Raw genomic sequence first — 21332 nt, 5'->3', positions numbered from 1 at the left:
ACTGAACCAGAGACCTTTTTAACACTTTTTTTTTTTGCCTGTTGCGGGTTTTCAGTCGAGACGGATTAATCTCTTCAAATACTGTGGGCCTATATGTGGCAGAGGTGTCTTTAGACAACCTTGACACATATAAAAACGAGAAGCTTTTTTGTGGCATCAAAGTGACAGACATTACAGCAACAAGTAACACTGAAAAAAAAGAAAAACGATACCAACGACAATCACTTTGAGGCAGCAAAGCAGTCCCTCACCGTCAAACTTAATTACTTTTTTGTTGATTTTGCTTTCTCTTGGGTTTATGTTTAGAAGTATAGTAGGTAGATTCCTGGAGAAGTGGATATAAATGTACATGCACTAATGTTGTGTTGAAGTTGAATTTGAATTTTGCAGTCACTTTATTTTGTATATTGTTTTTAGGAGAACTCAACTTTCATATCAATTTGAGCCTAAAGCAAAGTGCCCATCTTTAAAAGAAAACAGGTGTCAGTCTGTATCACAGTGTAGAGTCTGTAGGGAGGTAAGACAGTTGACATATCTGACTGGCCACATTGCTCTAGTTGTCTTGAGTCTCTCAGTAACTCAAGTGTGGTTAATAAATGTATGTACAATAGTTCCACTATGTTTGGGGCAATAGAGCTACACTGACTGGAAAGAGTTAGTTGACAGTGTTTATCATTTTTGAATTTTTTGTTGTTTACTGTAGCCATTCACTTGTTTGTAGGTACGACATGTCATCATAATTTCTGTTATTGTTACTATATGATCGTGTTAGTGTCCACCACAGTTTGTGTTCTGTTTCTGTCAGATTATATGTTAAAAGCACTTTGAATACATTGAGTGTAGGACTACAGTTTTCACTAAATGTACATATGTAATGTTTTTGATGATAAAATGGTAATAAATTGAATGTTCTATCATGTTTAAGCAATTTTATTTCAGTCAACAGACATTTAGAGTACAAGGTAAGTAAAATATAAAAGGAATTTCGCTTGTACGATCAGGCTGACATCAAAAAGCAACACCTCACTGTGGTGTGGGGTGTGTTAACCAGAGAGCTTCAGAGGTGCTGGTAGAAAAGGAAAATCATTTTCTGTAAATTTTTTGGTTTCCTACACATAGTTCTCATTTTACAGTTCGTTTTTATTTCAGTTTAGTTTCCCACTGTCATACACCCACATAACAGGAAAAAAGGGGGCTTTAGTGGCTTTGGTACTATGTTTTATTCATAGCATTGCATGCCATCAACAGTCACATTATCAGCAGTAATGTTCATCACACACACATTTCAAAAGTATCACATAGGAGTCACATGTACACTTGCAGGTTCTACCGTTTTGTCAGGAACAGCAAGATGAGAAAATGAAGGTAAAATCTTGTGATTCCAAAACTATATTGTCCGTTTATGTTCCACATTTCTACCCCGTCCACATTTGTGTTGTTTGCTTGCGGAATAGCCCGCATATCCATTACTGCCTCTGCCACTGCCTCCATTTCTATGGAGATAAATGAATCACATTACATAAACAACACACAGTTTAGCAGTACTACCACAATCCTTAAATATTGATTTACATTAGCATACAGGCAAGCTTAAAAAAAACAAAAAAAAACAACAATAAATCCAACTTGGAAAACTTGTGATAGCTTACAGTACCATCAAATAAAATGTGTTTGAGAAAAAGATAGACAAAGTATAAGGAGCTATAAACTGAAGCACAGGATTAGCTAATTAGAGTTTAGCTTTCATAATAAGAGCTTGTTGCAACTAGAATGCAGCCATCCTAAACGGAGAGCCCTTAGGGGAAAGCAAGAGTCTCAAGTGATGGTACAGTGCTGAGTGACTGCTTTTCTTTTCCGTTAGATGATTAGACACCATTGTCAAGCTCTGAATGGAAACCAGGAGGGATGAAAGTAAAAGGAGAGCAATTACACGAGCTTTTGTCAATTATTTTACTCAGGGGTTAGGGAAGTGAAAGGAATGATTATACAGGCTTTTTGTCTGCTCTCTCTGCATGATTGTTACTGTCAAATATTGTTTTGCCCAAAACAAATATTTTCCCAACAGTAATTATGCAGCACATGCTACATTTAATTACGGACCGGACCCAACTACACTTGTCAGCTTTCTGAGACTTACATGAGCACCAGCTTGTTAATGCTTTTCAAACTACAGCCTGAATATTAATTGGTGTCAGCGCCATCCCTGCATCTCATTAAAAAAAAAAAGAAAAAGAAAAAAGAAACTCAAATAAATTAAACTCATAACTTGTCAACTTACGTTTATTTTTGTTCATATACATGATTTATTTGTACAAAAAAAAAAAAAAGCTGGTGCGCACTGACATCTGTGGCAGATAAAAACTGCGCATTCGTGTTACACAGTACATCATAGTTATGTGTGCTCATTTATCACGAGGCTGACGTCTGGTTGTCTGTGATTTCACAGTTTGAAGGTTTGCGTACACGGGGCAAGTTCTTATCTGTCTGGACTTCTTTGTAATCCTCGGGCACATGGGGATGTTCTCGTAGTAGTTGGGCTGTGAATATGTGGTAAACGTTGGGGTCGTTAGAGGTGTTATACGAGGACATGTGGCAGGTGGTGAGCCTGATCGTGATAGTGCAGCAGCTTGGCAAAAAGTAATAAAATGTCATGCTAAATGGGCTCATATCTGAAATATGAGAGAAACTGCATTCAGTATTTTCACACTAAATACATTTATAGATAATACAGAACAGTTATTCAATAAAAATGGCTATAAGGAAATGAGGATTACTGAATTACTTGAATCTTTACATCATTAATCAGCACTATTATTGTTACACAAATTCATATCCACATTACCAAGTCATTTAAAAGATTAAATTACATTTTCAACCAACTCCTCCCACATTTTGACAAGCTGCTGTTTTAGATTATCCAGAAGCTGTTACACTGACAGTAACTGTAAAGCAGCATTAGTTTGCATTAGTCTGAATGCACTTGTTGCAGTGCATCAAGTTGCATGATCATGGGGCCGTGAGATGTGCTGTAGTAAATCAGATTAATAGTGAAGTGTAATGGGGTCGTAATGAAGAGCATGTCTGATAAGTAGGTTGGGGAGAGTCTTAAGGGTGTCAAGTGTAAACACACAAGTAGATATAATGAAGAGTCCAACACTTACCTGTCTCTGGGATGGGTGCAGTTTGACTCTGTATTCCTCTCTCCTGCTCTTCTTCCTGTGGTCATTGGACACAAATAACCAGCTCTTGAGGTGCTACCAAACACCAAGAATGTAGGTTGCAATAGTTTTAACCAAAAGTTTTAATGGAGAAATATCAGATGTAAAGTCCCACTACACTAAAAATATTTTCTTATCAATATGTGTTTATTTCTGAACATCCGTCAGTCCAACACTTTGGTTCAGATTCAAATATCTCAACAGCTACTTGAATTTTTAACTAACATTCTTGATCCCCTTGAGATGAATCCTACTGAATATTTCTCTTGCACCACAATGACGTTGGATGAAGGATAAAATGTCACTGCAACTATTTGATGCCTCTATAAATACCCTGAGGATGATCGTTATTTTGATTATGACAGCATTTGTTTATTTCATTGCAATTTACTCTAATTAGCAAATATTAGCATGCTAACACACTAAAACAAAAGGATGAAACTGCATTTAAGTATGTCACTCAGCCCTGGGATTACAACTGCAAAGATCACAGCACTTCATGTCAGCAAATAGACAGATTCATATTTAACTATCATGATGAATGTTTATGTTTTGTTTGTAAAAGAGACAGAGAAAGATAGTGAGATCTTACCTTTGCCTAAATGCCAGTATGATGATGACAATGACTAGAACAAGGCAAGCAGTTCCAGCCCCGATGTAAATGTACATCATGTACAGAGAAAGGCTGAATCCACCTGGTTATAGAGTGAGAATAAATAATGAAACAAGGGTCAAAACAAGCTTATAACAATGTTTTTTTCTCTTTAAGATCGTGTTTGTTGTTATTCTTGTCATGATTTGATAGCAATAGTGTCAATACAGACAGCCAAAAGATTCACACTTATGTGAACACTAACACCCACAGACCCTCACACCCACGTACAGCTAGCACAATACTCAGGGACAGACCACGGGATGTTGTGGTTTCAGCATTGTGAATGTTTGCAAAGCTGACACGACTGAAAAATATGACATTATTCTTTTCCCTTGTATGAGGAGCATGAATTATTCTAGAGAAATGATTTGAATGATGTCTGCATGATGTCTGTTTGTGTACCTGGAATGGCCACTGTGAGCAGCACGGTGTAGACCTGCACGCCCACGTCCGTGTTGAAGGTACAGCGGTAGTAACCACCGTCGTCTGGCACCACGCCTGTCAGGTGCAGACTGACGTCCAGGCTGTCGGCACAGCTCACGCTTCCCCTTTCGCTGTAGTCCTCACTCACCAGGCCCATCTCCACCTTCTTACACACACCGATGATGCCCCAGGGCTGGTTGTGCGGCATCCTCTCCAGAATGACTTGATGAATGGTGCCGTTGTGCATGTGGTTACAGTTGATGGTCAGGTTGTTGTTCTGCTCTGCCACCAGCTCTGCGTCTGCTACAGTCACCTCAGGGGTCACAGTGGTATGGGTCTTTGTGATAACTTCTTCTGATTCTTCAGGGGGCTCATCTGCAAACACAGGAAACAGTTTGTTATAGAAAGAAAGAAAGAAACTTAATTGCGTGGTGGAAATGAAAACATTGCTATCTGTTAAGTTTCATTTCCAACAGTGCGAGGTTGGGGATCTGAGACCGACTCATAGTTTCCACTTCCACTACTGAAAAGTCCAGATTGTGAGTCAAATCAAACATTTTTCATGTCAATAAATCACCACAGTAATACTCTCCGTCTGCTGCTTTACCTAAATCCTCCACTTCAATGTTCCTGGTCCACGGTCCTTGAGGGAAGGTCTGAACAGAGCAGTGGTAAGACCCGATATCCTGATGGGTGACGTTCCTGATGGAGATACTTCCATCCATAGGCGTGGTCCTCAGGAACTCTACCCTGTCCATGTGATGGGGAGAAAAGGACACGCCATACTCTGGATGGAAAACCGCTAACGGGAACTTGTCTGGCAATTTAGTCCAGGACACCATGCTGAGGTTTCCATCCCATGGACACAAGCAGTCAAGAATCATCCCCTCCTGCAGTCGCACTGTAACAACCTCTTTCTGGACAGCAACTGGACAGAGTGCATAGAAATAACATTAATCAATTTTCATATTCATCCTAATTCAGTCTCATCAAATAAAAATCAGTACATTGCCAATTATATGTGGTACACCATAATTAAACATCTACATTTATTAGTTTAGGAACTCTCTATTTGAGAGAAAGTGTGGTTACGACTATGTAATGTGGCATAAAAGACCAAGTTCCCCCCCATAAAATCCTTTACTCGAGGACTCCCACAGCCATTCACAGCTTTGAGGCCATCCCTTGGGTAATGGTAATTAGGCTAATTTGAGCCAGTACATATAAACATGTCTAACAATAGCCGGTGATCAAGCCTCCAAGTTTTCAAAGCCTCTTTTTTTCCCCCCGAGCTGAATGACAGCTGATTTCAAGTTCAGTGATGCTCCAGGGAGAATTACGGCAGGTTTGGAATAATAATGTCTCAGAGTATTGCAAAACTTATAACAATAACAGGCTTTGCTGCCATCATCTACCAGCGAGAAACTATGGCATAAAGGATCCTTTAAATTACTGATTGTGATTTAAACATAGTAAACAATGTAAAACATCATAAATTTATTAAAATAAATTAGATACAGTTTTCAGACTATCGAGAAAGACAAAAGGACAACACTTTCAGCAAAGTAAATAAAAGTTTTATCATGTGTCTGCTCTAAGATAAATTTACTGAAAACATAGAAGCATAGAAAATATATATCAACTCCATACCTTTAAGAAAAGGGAGAAAGATGAGTACCACAAAGTACCAGTGGTCCTTTTGTACAGCTTCCATCTTGCCCCACCGAGGGAGAATGAAAGCAGCATTGATGAGACGAGTGGAGAGGCACACAAGTTGCACTTCCTGCTAGCTCTCTGGCTACAGAGACACACTTGAGCTAGTGGGGCACACTTGATGGTAGCCCACTGTTCGCTCTCTCCACACAGAGGGGCACTTTACCACCAGGACTGGGAGTGGGAGGCAAGCTCATGGAGAAATGCTGCATGGTGGGATACATACTGAAGTTTTCTCAATTGTAGAGCTGCCTGAAATTCTGCAACTACAAATGTTTTTCAGCTTTTATGCAATCATTTTTTAATAGTTCTGTTTGGTCTTTTTCAAATATAAAAGTACATTTTAAATGAAATAAAATTCAGTTTATGAGGTGGTATTTAGCCATGCTGTATCTACTATTGTACAGACATTCCTTGTCCCCTGGAGATGAAGCCTATGGACCTGAGTGATTCCCAACTTTTTCTCTAGTGCCATCATGAGGTGGACATGTGCAATTCAGAGAAAAATTATCAGAAGATGTTCGATGTCCTGTTTGAATGAAGTCTAATGACTTCTCTCTCCTCTCACTTTAGCATGTTTTTGTAAAAGAATTTTGATAGACTTTCATGGTCCGCACATGATTTACCACAAGTTTGCCGACCATTCCTTCATTAATTTCAATGTTAATTTACAAATATTAATGGATACACTTGCTTAAGTTATATGGTGACACATCAGCTAAACATCAACATCATAGCATTTCCATTGAACATGCTAGCATGCTGATATTAGCAATTACGTCATAGCACTGCACAACCTGGCATATACAGAGATTAGCATGGAGAAATGTCTTGTTTAAAATAGACCATAAAACACTGTCTAAAATCTGCCACTTGGCACTTTAATATTAAAATTAATACAACAATATGAAACATGATACAAAACCAACAAAGTAAACATATAAATACAATCAGCTATTTAACAGCTGGGAAAGGTTTTCAAGGCACTTCAACAGGTAGGTACTTGTAGGCTGCTGCTTGTTCTCAGCATCTGCAAGGTAATGAAAAAAAACTGTAAACAATGAAGTTATAATGTTCAGATGAAGTGTCAGGTCAGATGTTTATATTAATTTATATTTATATTAATTAACGCTTACCTTTCTTAGACATGGTTTGTGCCTCCTCAACTCTCAATCGTACAGAGGGACACTTCAAAGTAGCTTTGGCCTTTAGAGGAAATTTAAAAAACGAATTAGGAAGAGTTATGGCAATGAGCCTAAAACCAGGAGAACATATTTTTTCAGATTTATAATCAAGAGATAAATAAGGTCGGCCATGTGTATGAGAGTAAAATGCAGATTTCAGGCAGATTTATTTATGTCTAACAGGCATAGAAGCAGATCCCATGACAACTCCTCAGAATTTAATTTGACATATCACCAATACACAACAATCCAGCCAGTATATGCAGTCATTAAAACAAACTTTAAGAGCTTGGGTGCATGTGTGTGTGTTTGTGTATGTACCTTTTGATTGTTATGGAGCAACGCCCAAAGTGCAGAAGCCCCCATACTGCGCGTCTCGAGCTCTTTACTTTCCAGACAGCACAACAATGCCTTCATGGCTTGGTCTGAAGGAGAGATGTGCAGATTATCAGAGGCGTTCATCAAGACGAAAAAAAAAAGTAAAATATTTCTTAATTTAGAAAGTTAAGAGTGATATCCTTTAAAAGGATTGTAATTATCAAAATCCATATTACATAGTAGCCTGTAGTGTAAAAAGCAGTTGACCTGAATAAAAACAACAGAGGAAAATAGCACACTGTCACTATCTGGGTCACATTCTCAAACTTCACAGCAACATTAAGTTTGACTTTTTTTTTTACTAGTCCATGTGGGGAAAAATAAACTTTCTTTTTTAAGATGATTGATTCAACATAAGCAGGAAATGTGATCTTTGCACAGGAAACACAAATAATGTCACAACAGATTACACCCACCTGGGCCCCAACTCCCACCTGCAGTCTGCATAGCATGTGGGGGGGACACATTGTGTCTCTTAATCTCCTGCACAACTTCCTCTACGTGCTTCTCCACACACTGTACACCCGCTGCATCCTTTCTACTTTACTCGACATAATTGATACTTAACTGATCACACCCTTCTCAGTATTTCCCTCATGAAAATGTTTAATGGCTAGATTCCTTTTTTAAATTTAATTTAGTATTTCTTTTTTTTTGCCTTTATTATGACAGTACAGCAGAGAGAGACAGGAAGGTTAAGGGGAGAGCGAGGGGGGATGAGATGCAGTAAAGGGCTGCAGGTCAGATTCAAACAAATGGCCGCTGCATTTAGGAATAAGCTTATGTGGTACACGCTCTGCCAGGTGAGCCATCACACTGTATTAATTTACATCTTGAAATAATTCATTTCAAATAATAGTTTGGGTTTATGATAAATATGCTTGTTTGCTTTCTTGTAGTTACAGTTGAGAAGAGGTATAGATTGCAATGCTGTGCTTTCAGCAGGATGTGGTTAACTTACCATAAAGTCACCAAAGCAGAGGGAAACATGTAATCTACTGTATGCTACAGTTCACATGAGCGCAATATCTATCTTTTAATAAAACACACAGCAAAGAAGAAAATGTGTTTTCCAGAACTATTTGTTTCATATCAAAGGCTATGACTTCCTCTGTCATCAATGAGAGGAACCACAGAGCAGCTCATATTTGAAACAGTGATTTTATCAGACAATGACACACTGACATATCAAAAACAAATCGTCGTTCCATTTCTTTTTCTGTTCAAATGCTTTCATATTTGCTTTCATATTTCTGTGTGAGATTGTTAAATCAAACCGCTGCTTTCATTTCATACCATTAGCGATGATGTGCGGCTTGTTGCCAGGGCAGAAGCAGAGGTTGTGGAGGGTGAGCAGCGCGTGGCGCCGGTGTGGTGCCAGGTCTGCCAAAAGTTCCAGGGCTCCGGTCACCCTAAGGATGCTCTGCTGGATGTCCTCTGCGAACGAGAGACTGACCAGCAGCCTCAGCCACAGGCCCAGTAGGCTACCACCTCCGCCTGCAGATGTGGCTTTAACACCTCCTGCCTTTGGCATTGGCACCGAGGGGAAGGCTTGCAGAAAGTTATTCTGACAGTCACAGAAAAGAAGGAAGTGAAATCTGATGAGTTTCAGTGTGAACAGTTGATAAGAAACATCTCACTTTAGTGGCTCATCTATATTCAGGAATAGGAACTGATACTGACTTTCACATCCTTCTTAGAAAAAACAAATGTTAGCACTTTATATACTTAAATTATCAGTAATGCATTTGTCTTGCCCATACTGTCATGTCTACAAAATTGCGTCGTATGAACCTTTTGCAGGAGGCCTCTGCAGTCGCGGGACACAGCGAGGTTAGCCAAGAGAGAGAAAGCTAGCTTCTGGGTAGAGCTGTTGTCTGGGGCAACCCCTGAGGCCAGCTTCATGACAGCGTGCATCAGAGAGTTACTGGAGGTGCCTTTCGACCCTGGTGGAATACCTGGGCCGCTGCCACAAAGAGAACTGCATGCTGGGAGAGAGGAAGTACATTAATATCACCTTATTAATCATCAAAATGTGTCTGTGGATGTCTAACAGTCTACAACGATCAATCGCCAGTGGACACATGCTCGTCCACAAACATGCTCCCTGTCACTAGGGCAGCCTATCATGAGTCCTGCTGATCTGATTGACATCTGTAAGTACATTTACAAAAACAGTGGCCTCAGTTACTCAGGAAGTATTAAAGGGATAGTTCAACATTTTGGCAAATTGGCCCATTGCCATAATCCCTATAATCATAGGAGTAGGTTTGTAAATTCATGCAGAACCACTGATCCCGTCGGGGGGCATTTATTCGGCAAGCAGTCTCCGCATTTTCCCCCCAAAACAACTCCCGCTTGTAAAGTTCCATTATTATCTCATAGCGTGGTGAATGTGCAGGTCACAACTTGTCCACGAGAGCGTTTTGGAGTTGTTGGATTGTGTATTTGATGAGTTTGATGGGGGAAACCAAGAAATCCCATCAGCCTCCGTAGCGTAGCTCTGAGCAGCTTGCGGCTCTGCTCTGCCGTTCTAAAAATAGCTTGCACCGACAGTTAAAGGTAACAAACCCAAACCCTGCTATGAGTATAGGGATTATGGCAATAGGCCAGTTTGCCAAAAATATTGAACTATCCCTTTAATCAACAGTAACCATCCTTATAGTCCTTCTATAGTGCACTGAATTCCTACCTCCAGATATCCTAGCATCAACAAAAGTCAGCTACAAACACAGTGAAACACTTTTCTTATTGTTGATGGAACTGGTTGCTTCTGTTTATCTTTAAGCTGGCTAGGTGGGCAGCAAGCACCAGTGGCTGCAAAAAAGAAAAAAAAAAATCCTGACCTGCATGGTTGTCTGCCCACTACACCAAAACATCTCTGCACGGCTGCATGCACAGCTTGTTTTGATGTAAAATCTGTCTAGCCAAATGACAAAAATGATGAAGAGGAGTGGAAGCCCCTCCGCAGTCAGAGTTTGAAAGCGAGGCTTGAATCAGCCGCTTTAAAACACCTCTGAAAGTTTTTTTTTTTTCATCTTTTAACTGGCTTTTAATCTTCATTCACCATGAAAGCACTCTGACTGATGATGACAACCCTCTGACTCTGGGAGGGAGGGAAATTATTTGGCCCCAGGCTGTTGCTACAATTTATTCTATTACAAGGCCATTCAGAAATGTAAACACAAATGGATAACACACAAATAAGTAATGCGAATAAACCATCTCTCTTTTGGCACCTTATTAACATCCGTATAACTGACATGGCTAATTGCTGCAGCAGTAAACACACAAAAAAAATGACATAGTCTGACACTGATTGATGTTGCTTATTGGAGAGCATGACAGCTAGTTGGTTATGCTAATCCCTAAAATGATACCATACAGCAACAGGCGCATGCTGATGTTTGCCTGAGGTTATCTCAATACCTGTCAAGAAAGCTTGTGTATCGTGTAATTGACAAGAGGGTAAGCTTTATAATGGATCTACTTCACTGATTTGAGTCAAAGTCGTTCCCACTGCAGCCTCAAATCTGACTTATTTACTAAAACATGCAACATATGGAGCTGATCATTCTGTAGAAGTAAAGAAAAAGAGATGTTTTCTTTTTTGTTTTTTTACTTTTTGTGTGTCAGGGGGAGCCAGTTTTGAGGCTGCTACAAAAATATCTATATGTGATGGAGATGAAAACAACAATCTGACTTGAACTAGCAGTGCAAACAAAGCCTTGGATGAAGGAGGTAGACTGGAGATGAAACATTCAGTGGAAATGTTGCAGTCTCAGGAGATGAAATGGTAGCCTGAGGCTGGATGGTGTAATACTAAGCCTGGCTGCATGCAGCCTGAACACAACCTGCTGTTCAGTTAACCTTTAGGGAAATACTGTGCCTGACTTCACTGATTTCTGGTGCTTCACAGCTTGAGCTTATGGGGGGGTCTAAAGCGAGTGAGTTTAGATCAGAGCACACACACCTACTCAGGAACCAGTGCCAATCAAACAGGGGCGTGCGCGCACACACACAAACGTTCATAAGTGTTGCACATGCAACACTTCCTTCCCTTACTGCTAAACTGATTTCCATTGCACAACTACATCAGTCACTCATGCATGCACGCGCGCGCACACACACACACACACACACACACACACACACACACACACACACAAAGATATCAAAGGGACCTTGAGCCGTTTATCAAAGTAAAAATCACCCCACTGTTTCCTCCCCATGAATCTCGCCTTTCACCAATCAAAAAGCTTTTTTTTAATTCTAAGTCGTTTGCTGTTCTGATTTCCACATGGACAGCTCTTACATTTGCATGATGGAATACCAATAACTTAGGCAGCACAGAGATGCTCTGTCATTCCCCACATCATCTCTCACTGGCCTGAAACCCGTTGCCATACACACAGCGGGACAACCATGCAGCTTGATCCCAAGCTCCTGACACTGTGCCCATTGTGACTGGCAGGCAAGCAGGCACTGGTCTTATACAGTGAGACACAATGTTGTTCAGTGGTCACTGGAGAGGACAATGGGGCTCTTAGTGCGAAGTGTGTGTGACTCAGATGGATCGCTAGCCGCAGACAGAGGCGATGGGTTGGCACGGGCCAGGCACAGTGCCTGCACAAACACATAGACATACAGACAGACCAAACAGACGCACACATACAGACCTGTGGTGCAGTTGGCCGTATAGACGCACAGCAGCTCCAGCGCTGCTTCCATGGTGGGGTCGTCCAATAGGAACCAAGGCCAAAGAGCATAGAGGGCCAGTGTTAGGCGAGCATCTGTGGCCACCCCCTACACACACATGCAAATGGATATATATCACATCCCAGAGAACACATGGACATACAAGCATGTATGGTTACAGATGCAGAGCTGGTTTAAGTAATAATAACATATCAGAGAGACACTGATTTACACAATGGGACAGATACAAATGGCAGTAATCAACATAAATGCCTCAATATTTTTATAAACATGCAAAGAAAACATGCTGAGAGGGAAATAATGGCACGGTGAGCACTGCCGTCGAGTCTCTCCAGCTATTTAGTCTGAGGTAACCACCAGTGACTGAGCAGCCACTTAGAAAATGAAAACTGGCTAATATGCTTTGTAAGTAATGCCATTACAGGGTCTAAAAAGCTAAACTTGCTGAGATGTTAGCAGGGCCATGCACATTTAGGCGGATCTCATTTACAGGCACAGCATTGGTTCTCTGAGGTTCCATTAAAAAACAATTAGCAGTGGGGAATTAAAAGGCAGACACTGAGGCTCACTTTGCATTCATCGTTGCAGTAAAGAGCGCTCCGCAGGATCTCCACAGTCAGCTTGACTTCCTTTAAATAGCCCTCTTCCTGATGATATAGAAAACACAACACAAAAATCAATAATTATTCCATGTCAAAACACACCCTTTACTACACATTTGCTCCTCGAGAAGAGTAAAACGATGTTCATAATGTTTATCTAAAAACTCATCCATGTTGAACACAGATTGTTATTCTACCTGACGGAAAAAAACAGTGGCGGCATAGAAAAAGCTGAGACTGGAAATTTCCAGCTGGTCTCTGCTCACCTTTTTGCGGTGTGAAGCCTTGCTGCGGCGGACTGACTCCAGGTGCAGCTGGGAGTGAGTCTGCTTCATTTGCTCCACATAGCTGTCAATTAAACCAGCTGCAACACAACGAAGTCAGAGGTTCAGAATAAGATGAAATGATACAGATTTAACGCTGTTAATTATTTCCAGATTGACAACAAGATATGCACTGTTATTGCCAAAAAAAGCCCTCTAATTAATGGTGGAAAACTGAGCACTTGGTTGAGAGATGTGATGAGGATAATAGTAATTCTTATGTAGTATTTTTGGAAGCTTGCATGACAGGGTTTAATAATTTTGGTTAACATGGAGAAACCATTATGTGGGTCTTTTGGGGATCTACAAAAGGCTGGTGAGTCATTTTTTATTTAAAGGAGTAAAAGAAAAAGAAGTAAAAAAGAAAAACAGGTGACAGACTAATGCTTTCCTGAGGTTTGGGAATTACCTTTGGCTGCATGGTTCTGAGCTGTGGGACTGCAAGCGAGCAGAGTCATCAGAGCTCTGGCTGTCAGCTTCTTTAAAGGGTCTTGAAAGGTCCTCTTATCCAAACTCTGGCATCAACAGAGGGACAGGGTGACCATTGCACATAATTACAAACTCCAACAATACCATCAAAGCTACCGCAACTTTGCCATGAGCACACGAGGAAATACCACATGCCACCTCTGCCTACCTGCAGCAACAGCTCACACAGCTGGCTGGCCGAGGGGCCGTTCACAATGTCAGACAAAGCAGCTGCATACTTGGAGTTGGGAGTCGTGGCCTCTTCGCTCCGACTCTTTGCCTCCTCTGTGAAAATTGTACAGAGGAACTGCAGAGCAACTGTGTGGAGGAGAGGCTCTGCAAACTTCTCAGTCACACACACTGATAAAGTTCCTGTAGGCACACAGGGGAAAAAAAAGAAAAGTAAGTTGGAAGAACAGCTTCTTTTTATTGAATGACAAGGCAGTACATGCTGAATCACATCAAGACAAAATGGCAAATGCACTGTTTAAATCCCTTGACAGCTGGTTATTTGTCCATGACTGAGGCAGTATGTGCAAGTGAAGAACACACAAATCATTTGAATGTGTATGCCAACACCCAGATATCGTAAACATGTACACATCGACATAAAACATGGACAAAGGCTCAGCATTCATCTTTTACTGGACTCATCACTTCTCCCTGCTCCACCATTAATCACAGAAGAAGATGAGTGGGAGGAGTAGAGGTAGTATAAGGACAGGATGCAATTATCTTATCCGAGCATCTGTTCAGGGAAGTTAATATACGCAGTAATGATGCATCAAATGTGTTATTATGATAAAAACTCCTTTTGTCTGAACCAGAATTAAGGCTGCACAAAAGCTAAAATGCTAATCTTGATGATTTAGTGAGTTGCTGCAAACAGCATAATTACCCTAATCATGATTATTAGCCTTTATGAATTGAGCAAAAAATGATTTTACAGCCCAATTTCATCATGTGTCAAGATCTTGATTCTTTATGTACAGTGGCTAATTCAAATTCAATGAAACACCTAAATGTTACCGAAGTAAACAATCATCTATTTTTGCATATTGTGAATAATAATCTATATTGCAAGATTAGAATTAATCAAATGGTGCAAGTAATCAAATAAATTATACATTTTGTCATGTTTACTCACTCACTTTAACACATACACACGCAATCTGAAACCGAGTATCTGTGTACCTGCGAATGTCCGCCAGCGTCTCCCCAGCGCAGCAGAGACAGATGGGTACACTGCTGAGCTGTCCCTCCTCACCAGAGTAGCCAGGAGCATAAACGCGTCTGCCCAGCATGCACAAACCGTGTCCCGGGTACCTGCATCTGAAGAGGGGAAAGAGTGAGTCACACATTTTATGACATGAGAACAGCCAACAAAGTCACACTCACACAGATCACACTGTGGGACACACTGCAGAGGGAGCGGGGATACATACAGGATAGTGTGTAGATATACAGTATATAAATGGGATATTGGACACTATTCATACTAACTTTTCGATCTAACTTTTTTATTTAAATCCAAACTGATTATAAAGTCTGACCTAATCCTTTGATGTCCAGCATGAGCACTGCAACCAGCGTGGTCAACAGCTGTTTCAGGAAGTCCAGTTCAGGAATCAGCTCCTGGCTCACCGTGACACATGACTGCAGCAGCTTAGAGAAGCTGGACAGGAACTGAAGCAGGGTCACAAACTAGAAACACACACACACACAGGCAGGAATTAATACAGACAACAAGCATGCATGCCCAACTTTATTTATACGATAAGTTTATACTACAGGTGAAAATTAATGTAGACTAAAAAAAAGAGTTAAAGTGAGAAAGTAAAAGCTAATCTTTCTAGCTGTAACAGCAGTGGTATGAGATTGTTGAATATTCCACCCACACTAAAACCTGGAGATAGCCTGAGACAGCTTTGCACTGCTGAAACTGACACTGACACTGAAACTGAAACTGAAACTGAAACGTACCAGCACATGTTCTTAGTGATTAGTCACGATAATGGGAAAAAAAAACTTCTTCAGATCTGCCTGTCCGAGTGTTTCTTACCTGACTCTTGATGTCCTCTCTCACTCCTGGTAGGACGTTGGGTGTCCTCAGTTCAGTCAGACATTTCTCAATGGGCCTGATATCCACCAGACTGAGGAAGAAAAGAAAAGAAGTGTGTATTTGCAAAAGAGTGGATAGAGGTGATTACAGCTATGAGAGAGAGAATATGCACATATTTGTTCATGTTTTTTTTTATTATTATTGGGGTTAAAGTGTTAATCTTATAATCAATTTACACTGAGAAAAGCTTTATTTCTATTGAAAACAACAACAATGAATGTGTTATAAGTAATAAGTAATGAACTGTTGAAACTGTTATATTTTTGTTTGTATTATACTGTGTTTATGTGTAATGAGCATGTGGCCTTTTACCTGGCCAAGGCTTGGAGGAGCCGGTTGTGTCGGATGGCAGTGAGGGTAAAATCTGGCAGGATGGCCAGCAGATTAGTCAGCAGGCCACAGTGGGCCGTCAGAAGGTCGGGAGTTACCATGACAACGGGCTCCACGGCCGAGGGCTCGCCCTGTCGGGAGTCTTGGGAGGTAACTGACTCGCTGGTGTCTGTGTCACTCTGGCCTATGAGACACATCAATAGACAACTAATAGAGAAGCCCGTCCCAACGGTACAGACACTGTGTGAATCACGTCTCGGTCTGTGACTGGAGATACTCTGACCACATAATCAACAACATCAAACTGAGGGAGAATATCAGAGGACAACTCTTTAAACTGTTTATGTAAGAGGAAATACAAACAGTGCGGCTTTAGTTTAGTTTAACAGACCACAATGAGGCTCACTTCTTCAAAAGGAAAATGTGAAGATCTATGTGGTGTGAAGACTAAACCATGCAGTGTTACTATGACTGTGAACGCACGTGTGCACACACACGTACACACACTCTCTTTGTAGTACCTTGAGCCATCAGTCTGCTGGCAGGGGCGTCTTCGGAGATGCTCAATGAGGAGAGAGCCGGAGGGGTGTGTGGCCCTGAGCCTCTCATCTGTAATGGAAAACATTAAGAAGTGAGAATCCACTTGACTTTAAGTGTAGCTGTTTATTTGCTGGTGCGTCTATCAGAAGGTACAAGTGGCTTGCTGACCACGGTGCTGGATGTAGAGAGGGAGCTGGAGGGTCTGCTAGAGATGGTGGTCGGCGCTGGTGGGTCACATCTCCAGAACCACAGAGAGTTCTCTGAATCTACAGAGGCAGGTTCACAAAATGATTGGGTAGAAAAAAAAAAGTAAATTTCAACAACACAAGTGATGGTTGTAGATTTCCGGATTCATATAATCAAAACTGAAAAGTGGGCTCTCTTTCTGTACTCCATCATGAGGGTGGTATTTTGACATAAAAACAAGCAGCACAGCTTACCCAGTGAATCACTGTCCTGAGGACTGGCGCCACTGTTGGCTCCAGCACGAGGCTGTAGGTGGAACGTGTACCTGCCTCTGTAACAAATGGAGGCAGAGAGAGCCACATGCTGGAAGTACTGACAGTGGTAGAGCAGAGCCTGCAGTGCCGGAAGACCCACCAAAGAGACAGCAGTCACCTCATCATGGACACACGGGTGCTGGAAGCGGAGAGGGGGTGGATATGTGAAAGATGCAGAGATGAGAGCACAGAAAAACGGATGCATTATCTCCACAAACCTTTCATTATAATAAGAACAGAGTAGAAGAAGCAGAAATAACAAGGATAAGAATAGGAGTTAACACAGAGGGGTTAATTTCACCTGAACCTCTGTCACTAGATCTGTATTTTCCACAACAAATGTGTGACTGAAATTCACCCTGTAAAGTTTAGTTGTGGCAGTGATGTGACTGGCATTTCACATCTACTGGATGACATTTTGTGTCCTAGTTTTTTGTTGTTTTTTTTCTCCCCTAAAAGTCCCTGCATGGCAATTGCTGGATCTCAGAGTTTTGTTTTGTTTTTTTCTTCGTTTTCTCTGTGGCCTGATTTGTGCTATGAATATCTCTCTTGATAAACATTTCTCTGGCACTTACAACTAGATCAGATTTTGTAAACTGCAAGCCTTGCTTTTAAAAGATAAGAAGATTTTATCACCTCTGACATGCAGCTCCCTTCACAAGTAATGACATCCAAAATTAAGATGCTGTTGGTGTTTAAACTTAATTATTTTGGATGCGAGTGCTGGAAGCCTGCACCCCAGTAGAGCCTCCATTCTAGAAACACCCCTGGTTTGAACCCTGCAGGGCTCAATAAGAGAGGAGTTAGGAACAGGAGGGAGGGAGATAGAAACAGAAAGAGAAGCAGAGAGAAAACAGTTCATGGTCTATAAAAGCTTTTTAACTGGCTGGCAGAGCTGCTGACCTGCCAGTGGGAGTCCTTGGCCTCCTCTGCGTTGGCAGGCATGGGCATCACCAGCAAGTTCTGCAGGATAAATGCAGCCTGGGTACACAAACCGAAAGAGGAGAGACGCGAACACACACACACACTGGGTCAAGTTAAGACTGCATCAGCAACACTGCCATCTGCCTGTGTTTGGCTGGTAATACATAAGAGGCCAACAACATTTTCTGACCATTCATTTAGTCAAAGTGAAATATGCCTTGCTTTCACTGTGTCTCATGGTTGTGTTAACCACACTTGAGAGTAATTCTGGGAAAAAGCGCCAACAGTGGGTGTTGAGTTTTAACAATCTGCCAGAGATGAGGGTCATTTTTTTAAACTGCAAATGTGAAAATAAACAGTCCAACGATCTAGATTTTGGCCTGGAATTAAAAAAAAAAGAAAAAAGAAAAAAAAAAGGGTTGTACAGACAATTACAGAGCACAGTTGCAGCTCGAACATCCTTACCTCCCTGCGGACCATGCTGCTCTCCTGCTGATCCAGGAGGATGTTGAGCAATGTGCCCCACAGACCTCCGCTGATGTTCTGACAGCTAGCACACAGAGCCTGGCACCCGCTGGGCAGCGAGGACAGAGCTCCACCTAAACCCAAACTGGCAAACCTCACCTGACATGAGAGAGAGGGGGAGACACAGATTTAAGTGGATGTTTGAGGACGGAGAGAAAAATAAGAAGAGATGGATGTAGGGCAATAACCTCAAAACAAGGTGGAAGCTGCTAATGTTATGAGAGATCTATCTATAGCAATATTAAATGTGCATTTGGCTACAGTGTCTATTCATAACACTAGACAAGCATTTAAATTGATGATGGCAAAGACAGAGTCTACCTTGTCAAGGGCGCCTGCTCGACTCACTTATGTGGGGAGTTATTTTTGGAGACAGAGAATTTGGTATGACTGTCTGTCATGTGCTTCTTTTTGTCTGAGAGTTTTTATGCATCTCTTATGAGGTTTGTTTTGTTGCAAAAGCCAAGCATCTACAAACTTCACTTCATGAGAGAAAGAGTTCATAAAGTTAAGCTGTAAAATCAATAGGAAATCCCTGAATATTTAGACAGATATTGTCCTGTATTGTAAATGTTTAAGTGTACAAATGAGTTTATGATCAATTAAATGAGAAAACAGAGGAGATTGTCTGTACCTCTTGATCGCGGTCCACCCATAGTGGGATGAGCCAGGACAATCCCAGATGAGAGGCATTAGCCTCTTCAACAGCTGCCTCATTTCCCAAAGACCACTGGGAAATGAAGTCCTGATGCAGAACCAAATGAAGGGGAAAACATGATTTTGGGTGCAATCCAAAAGCGTTTAATATTGTGTTATCCATTGTCTGCTTAAAGAGTAAATCCCTCAGTCTGTAGCACACAGTGTGGACGCAGTCAGTCCGGTACCAGCGTCCTTGCAGCACAATCTGAGCATAGACACTTGCCTTGTCCTTGTTTTCAGCCAACATCTCATGGGACAGGTGAAGCAAGCAGATGACAGCATTCTTTGTCACACCTTTCCCCATGAAAGACATGGAGTTGCCTCCCCACTCAACATAAAATGAGGAGATCACCTGCACAAAAGACAGAGATTATACTGGGAATACTGAAATGACAGACAGCGCAGTGTAATCATGTGTTTTCATTGTTTCCCATCCAAAATGCATCATCCTACAAAAACATGGCTGCCAGAACTGCATGTTTTCTGGGTTTGGTGAATGGTTGTTATCACATGTTGCTCCCAGTTTCTGCCATTGCACAACAAAGACAAAGTCAGTTGATTGAACAAAGAGCACTTGTTTTCTGAGTTACTGAGTGAGTACTGTATACTTGTCATGCAACTCACTACATCCAAAATGCTAAATACAACAGGGACTAATTATTTTGCTTTGATGTGCCATCAGGATGTGGGACTGCACTGAAGAGCAGCTGAAGTGAGAGGAGCCTAAGGCCTGCTGAGCTTTAGGGCCCTACAGTGCCAGGAGTTCTGGGTGAGAGGTGGGTCAGAGGGGCTGAGGAGGTCGAGGTGAAAAAGTTCGATATCTGGTTGTTATACAGCAGCTACTGGAGATGCTGACTGAAAAAGAAATTAGCCTCCCCTCCTCATCTAATACATGCTGCTCATTGTGTAAACAGAATAGTCTATTCCACAGGGGGCTTCATTCCCAAGCAAAAATAAAAGTTTGGACACCTCTGTGCTGAGGACTGCTGTGCAAGCTGGTCTACACTGTGTTGCACTATTGTTTTATGGACTGTTGAACAACTGAACAGATGGAATAGGCAAGGTTGATTAATCTCATCAGCATCTTCACAGTGTGGCATATCTAATCAATGAGATTTTTTCCTATTGTGATTCATGTCCCACAACCATATTTTTTCTTAATTTTAATTAATTCCTCAGAAAGTACTGTGCTTTTTGTTTTATTCATTTCTGTAGGCAGCCTCATCTCTGGTGAGACCTGCTTGCATATGTGTATGTAACACATGAACATATGCACAACGGTGTGCAGAAAGGGAGCTGAACACATGTGCCGTTCACAAGCACACACACATGCTCACAACATGCAAGCACATACCTCTAATAGCCCACTGAGATACTTGGAGCAGAGGGAGACAGGCTCCAGGTCGGGGCAGTGGGAGCTCCAGCCAGGCTGGGCAGTCAGGCTGACCATGCCCTGCAGTGTCCTCTCTAGGCTGGGAAGGCCATAGAAACGCGGGGCGTCAGACACCCGCAGGCTGCGAAGCAAACATACTGCCAGCTGGCTCTTGAAGGGGCCTGCTAATGCCAGACATAGCCTGGACAGACAGGAAAGGACAGAGAGAGAGACAGAGAGAGAGAAATACCAAGCACATCAGACAAGACAGGAGGGAAGAAGAAAAGACAATGAAGGCAACCGGCATACCAATTCCTAATCATAAATGTGTGACTTTTTATGTGTTTAGCATTCACTGTCATGTTGTAAATGATTAAGTTCGTAGCATTTCCATCACAGATCAACTGAAATAAGCATTTCCCCTACAGTGGCAGAAGTCATCATTATCTTTTTACATGCGGATGTTAATCAATTTCCCAGCCCCATAGGAAGGCTGAGCAGCATTACCTAAGAGTATAGTTCAATACATTACACTAACAGGAAAATAATTTGTTTTTTTGAAAAAGAGATTGATGCTGAAAATATTCTGGTATATTGCAAGAGGAAGAAGGGTCTTTGAAGGTCAGCTATGCCTCCG

At 41.5% G+C, this 21332-nt stretch overlaps 2 protein-coding genes across 6 annotated transcripts in view; both read right to left on the bottom strand.

The window, feature by feature from the left end:
* Positions 1-1202: 1202 nt before the first annotated feature.
* On the bottom strand, positions 1203-6162 carry cd226 (CD226 molecule). 2 transcript variants are annotated; one of them, XM_085763463.1, is made up of 6 exons: positions 5947-6162; positions 4904-5224; positions 4276-4671; positions 3811-3913; positions 3162-3216; positions 1203-2537 (listed from the first exon to the last, which is right to left on the bottom strand). In XM_085763463.1, exons 1-6 carry the CDS (start codon positions 6008-6010, stop codon positions 2403-2405), a joined length of 1074 nt encoding a protein of 357 aa, XP_085619589.1. In that variant the 5' UTR covers positions 6011-6162; the 3' UTR covers positions 1203-2402. The 2 variants fall into 2 exon arrangements, with proteins under 2 accessions (XP_085619589.1, XP_085619590.1); XM_085763464.1 differs by having other exon boundaries at positions 1246-1493.
* Positions 6163-6869: 707 nt separating this feature from the next.
* Positions 6870-21332, bottom strand: part of rttn (rotatin) — a 30801-nt gene continuing 16338 nt past the window's right edge. For 3 of the 4 annotated variants that reach the window (XM_085762614.1, XM_085762617.1, XM_085762616.1), the window contains exons 28-49: positions 20678-20897; positions 19547-19675; positions 19259-19369; positions 18565-18723; positions 18079-18156; positions 17116-17314; positions 16844-16941; positions 16657-16744; positions 16118-16319; positions 15746-15836; positions 15237-15387; positions 14878-15015; positions 13853-14055; positions 13625-13730; positions 13159-13256; positions 12860-12937; positions 12251-12377; positions 9366-9559; positions 8868-9138; positions 7515-7618; positions 7146-7215; positions 6870-7039 (exon numbers count right to left, since the gene is read on the bottom strand). In XM_085762614.1, the coding sequence (XP_085618740.1) occupies positions 6960-7039; positions 7146-7215; positions 7515-7618; positions 8868-9138; positions 9366-9559; positions 12251-12377; positions 12860-12937; positions 13159-13256; positions 13625-13730; positions 13853-14055; positions 14878-15015; positions 15237-15387; positions 15746-15836; positions 16118-16319; positions 16657-16744; positions 16844-16941; positions 17116-17314; positions 18079-18156; positions 18565-18723; positions 19259-19369; positions 19547-19675; positions 20678-20897 (2995 nt within the window). In that variant the 3' untranslated portion in view covers positions 6870-6959. The remainder of the gene's footprint in view (positions 7040-7145; positions 7216-7514; positions 7619-8867; positions 9139-9365; positions 9560-12250; positions 12378-12859; positions 12938-13158; positions 13257-13624; positions 13731-13852; positions 14056-14877; positions 15016-15236; positions 15388-15745; positions 15837-16117; positions 16320-16656; positions 16745-16843; positions 16942-17115; positions 17315-18078; positions 18157-18564; positions 18724-19258; positions 19370-19546; positions 19676-20677; positions 20898-21332) is intronic. The other variant, XM_085762615.1, reaches the window with a different exon arrangement.

Source organism: Trachurus japonicus, chromosome 20, assembly GCF_045865225.1.
Source record: "Trachurus japonicus isolate A0001 chromosome 20, Traja_1.0".
Taxonomy (NCBI): domain Eukaryota; kingdom Metazoa; phylum Chordata; class Actinopteri; order Carangiformes; family Carangidae; genus Trachurus; species Trachurus japonicus.
Note: the sequence above shows the minus strand (reverse complement) of the source record. Positions and strands in the feature narration are given on the sequence as shown.

Coding starts and splice junctions, on each gene's coding strand:
- cd226 (XM_085763463.1), bottom strand. CDS start 6,010: ATGGAAGCTGTACAAAAGGACCACTGGTACTTTGTGGTACTCATCTTT. Junction 3,914..4,275: donor GCTCACAGTGGCCATTCCAG/GTACACAAACAG, acceptor CTCTATAACCAG/GTGGATTCAGCCTTTCTCTG. Junction 3,217..3,810: donor ATACTGGCATTTAGGCAAAG/GTAAGATCTCAC, acceptor CAATGACCACAG/GAAGAAGAGCAGGAGAGAGG.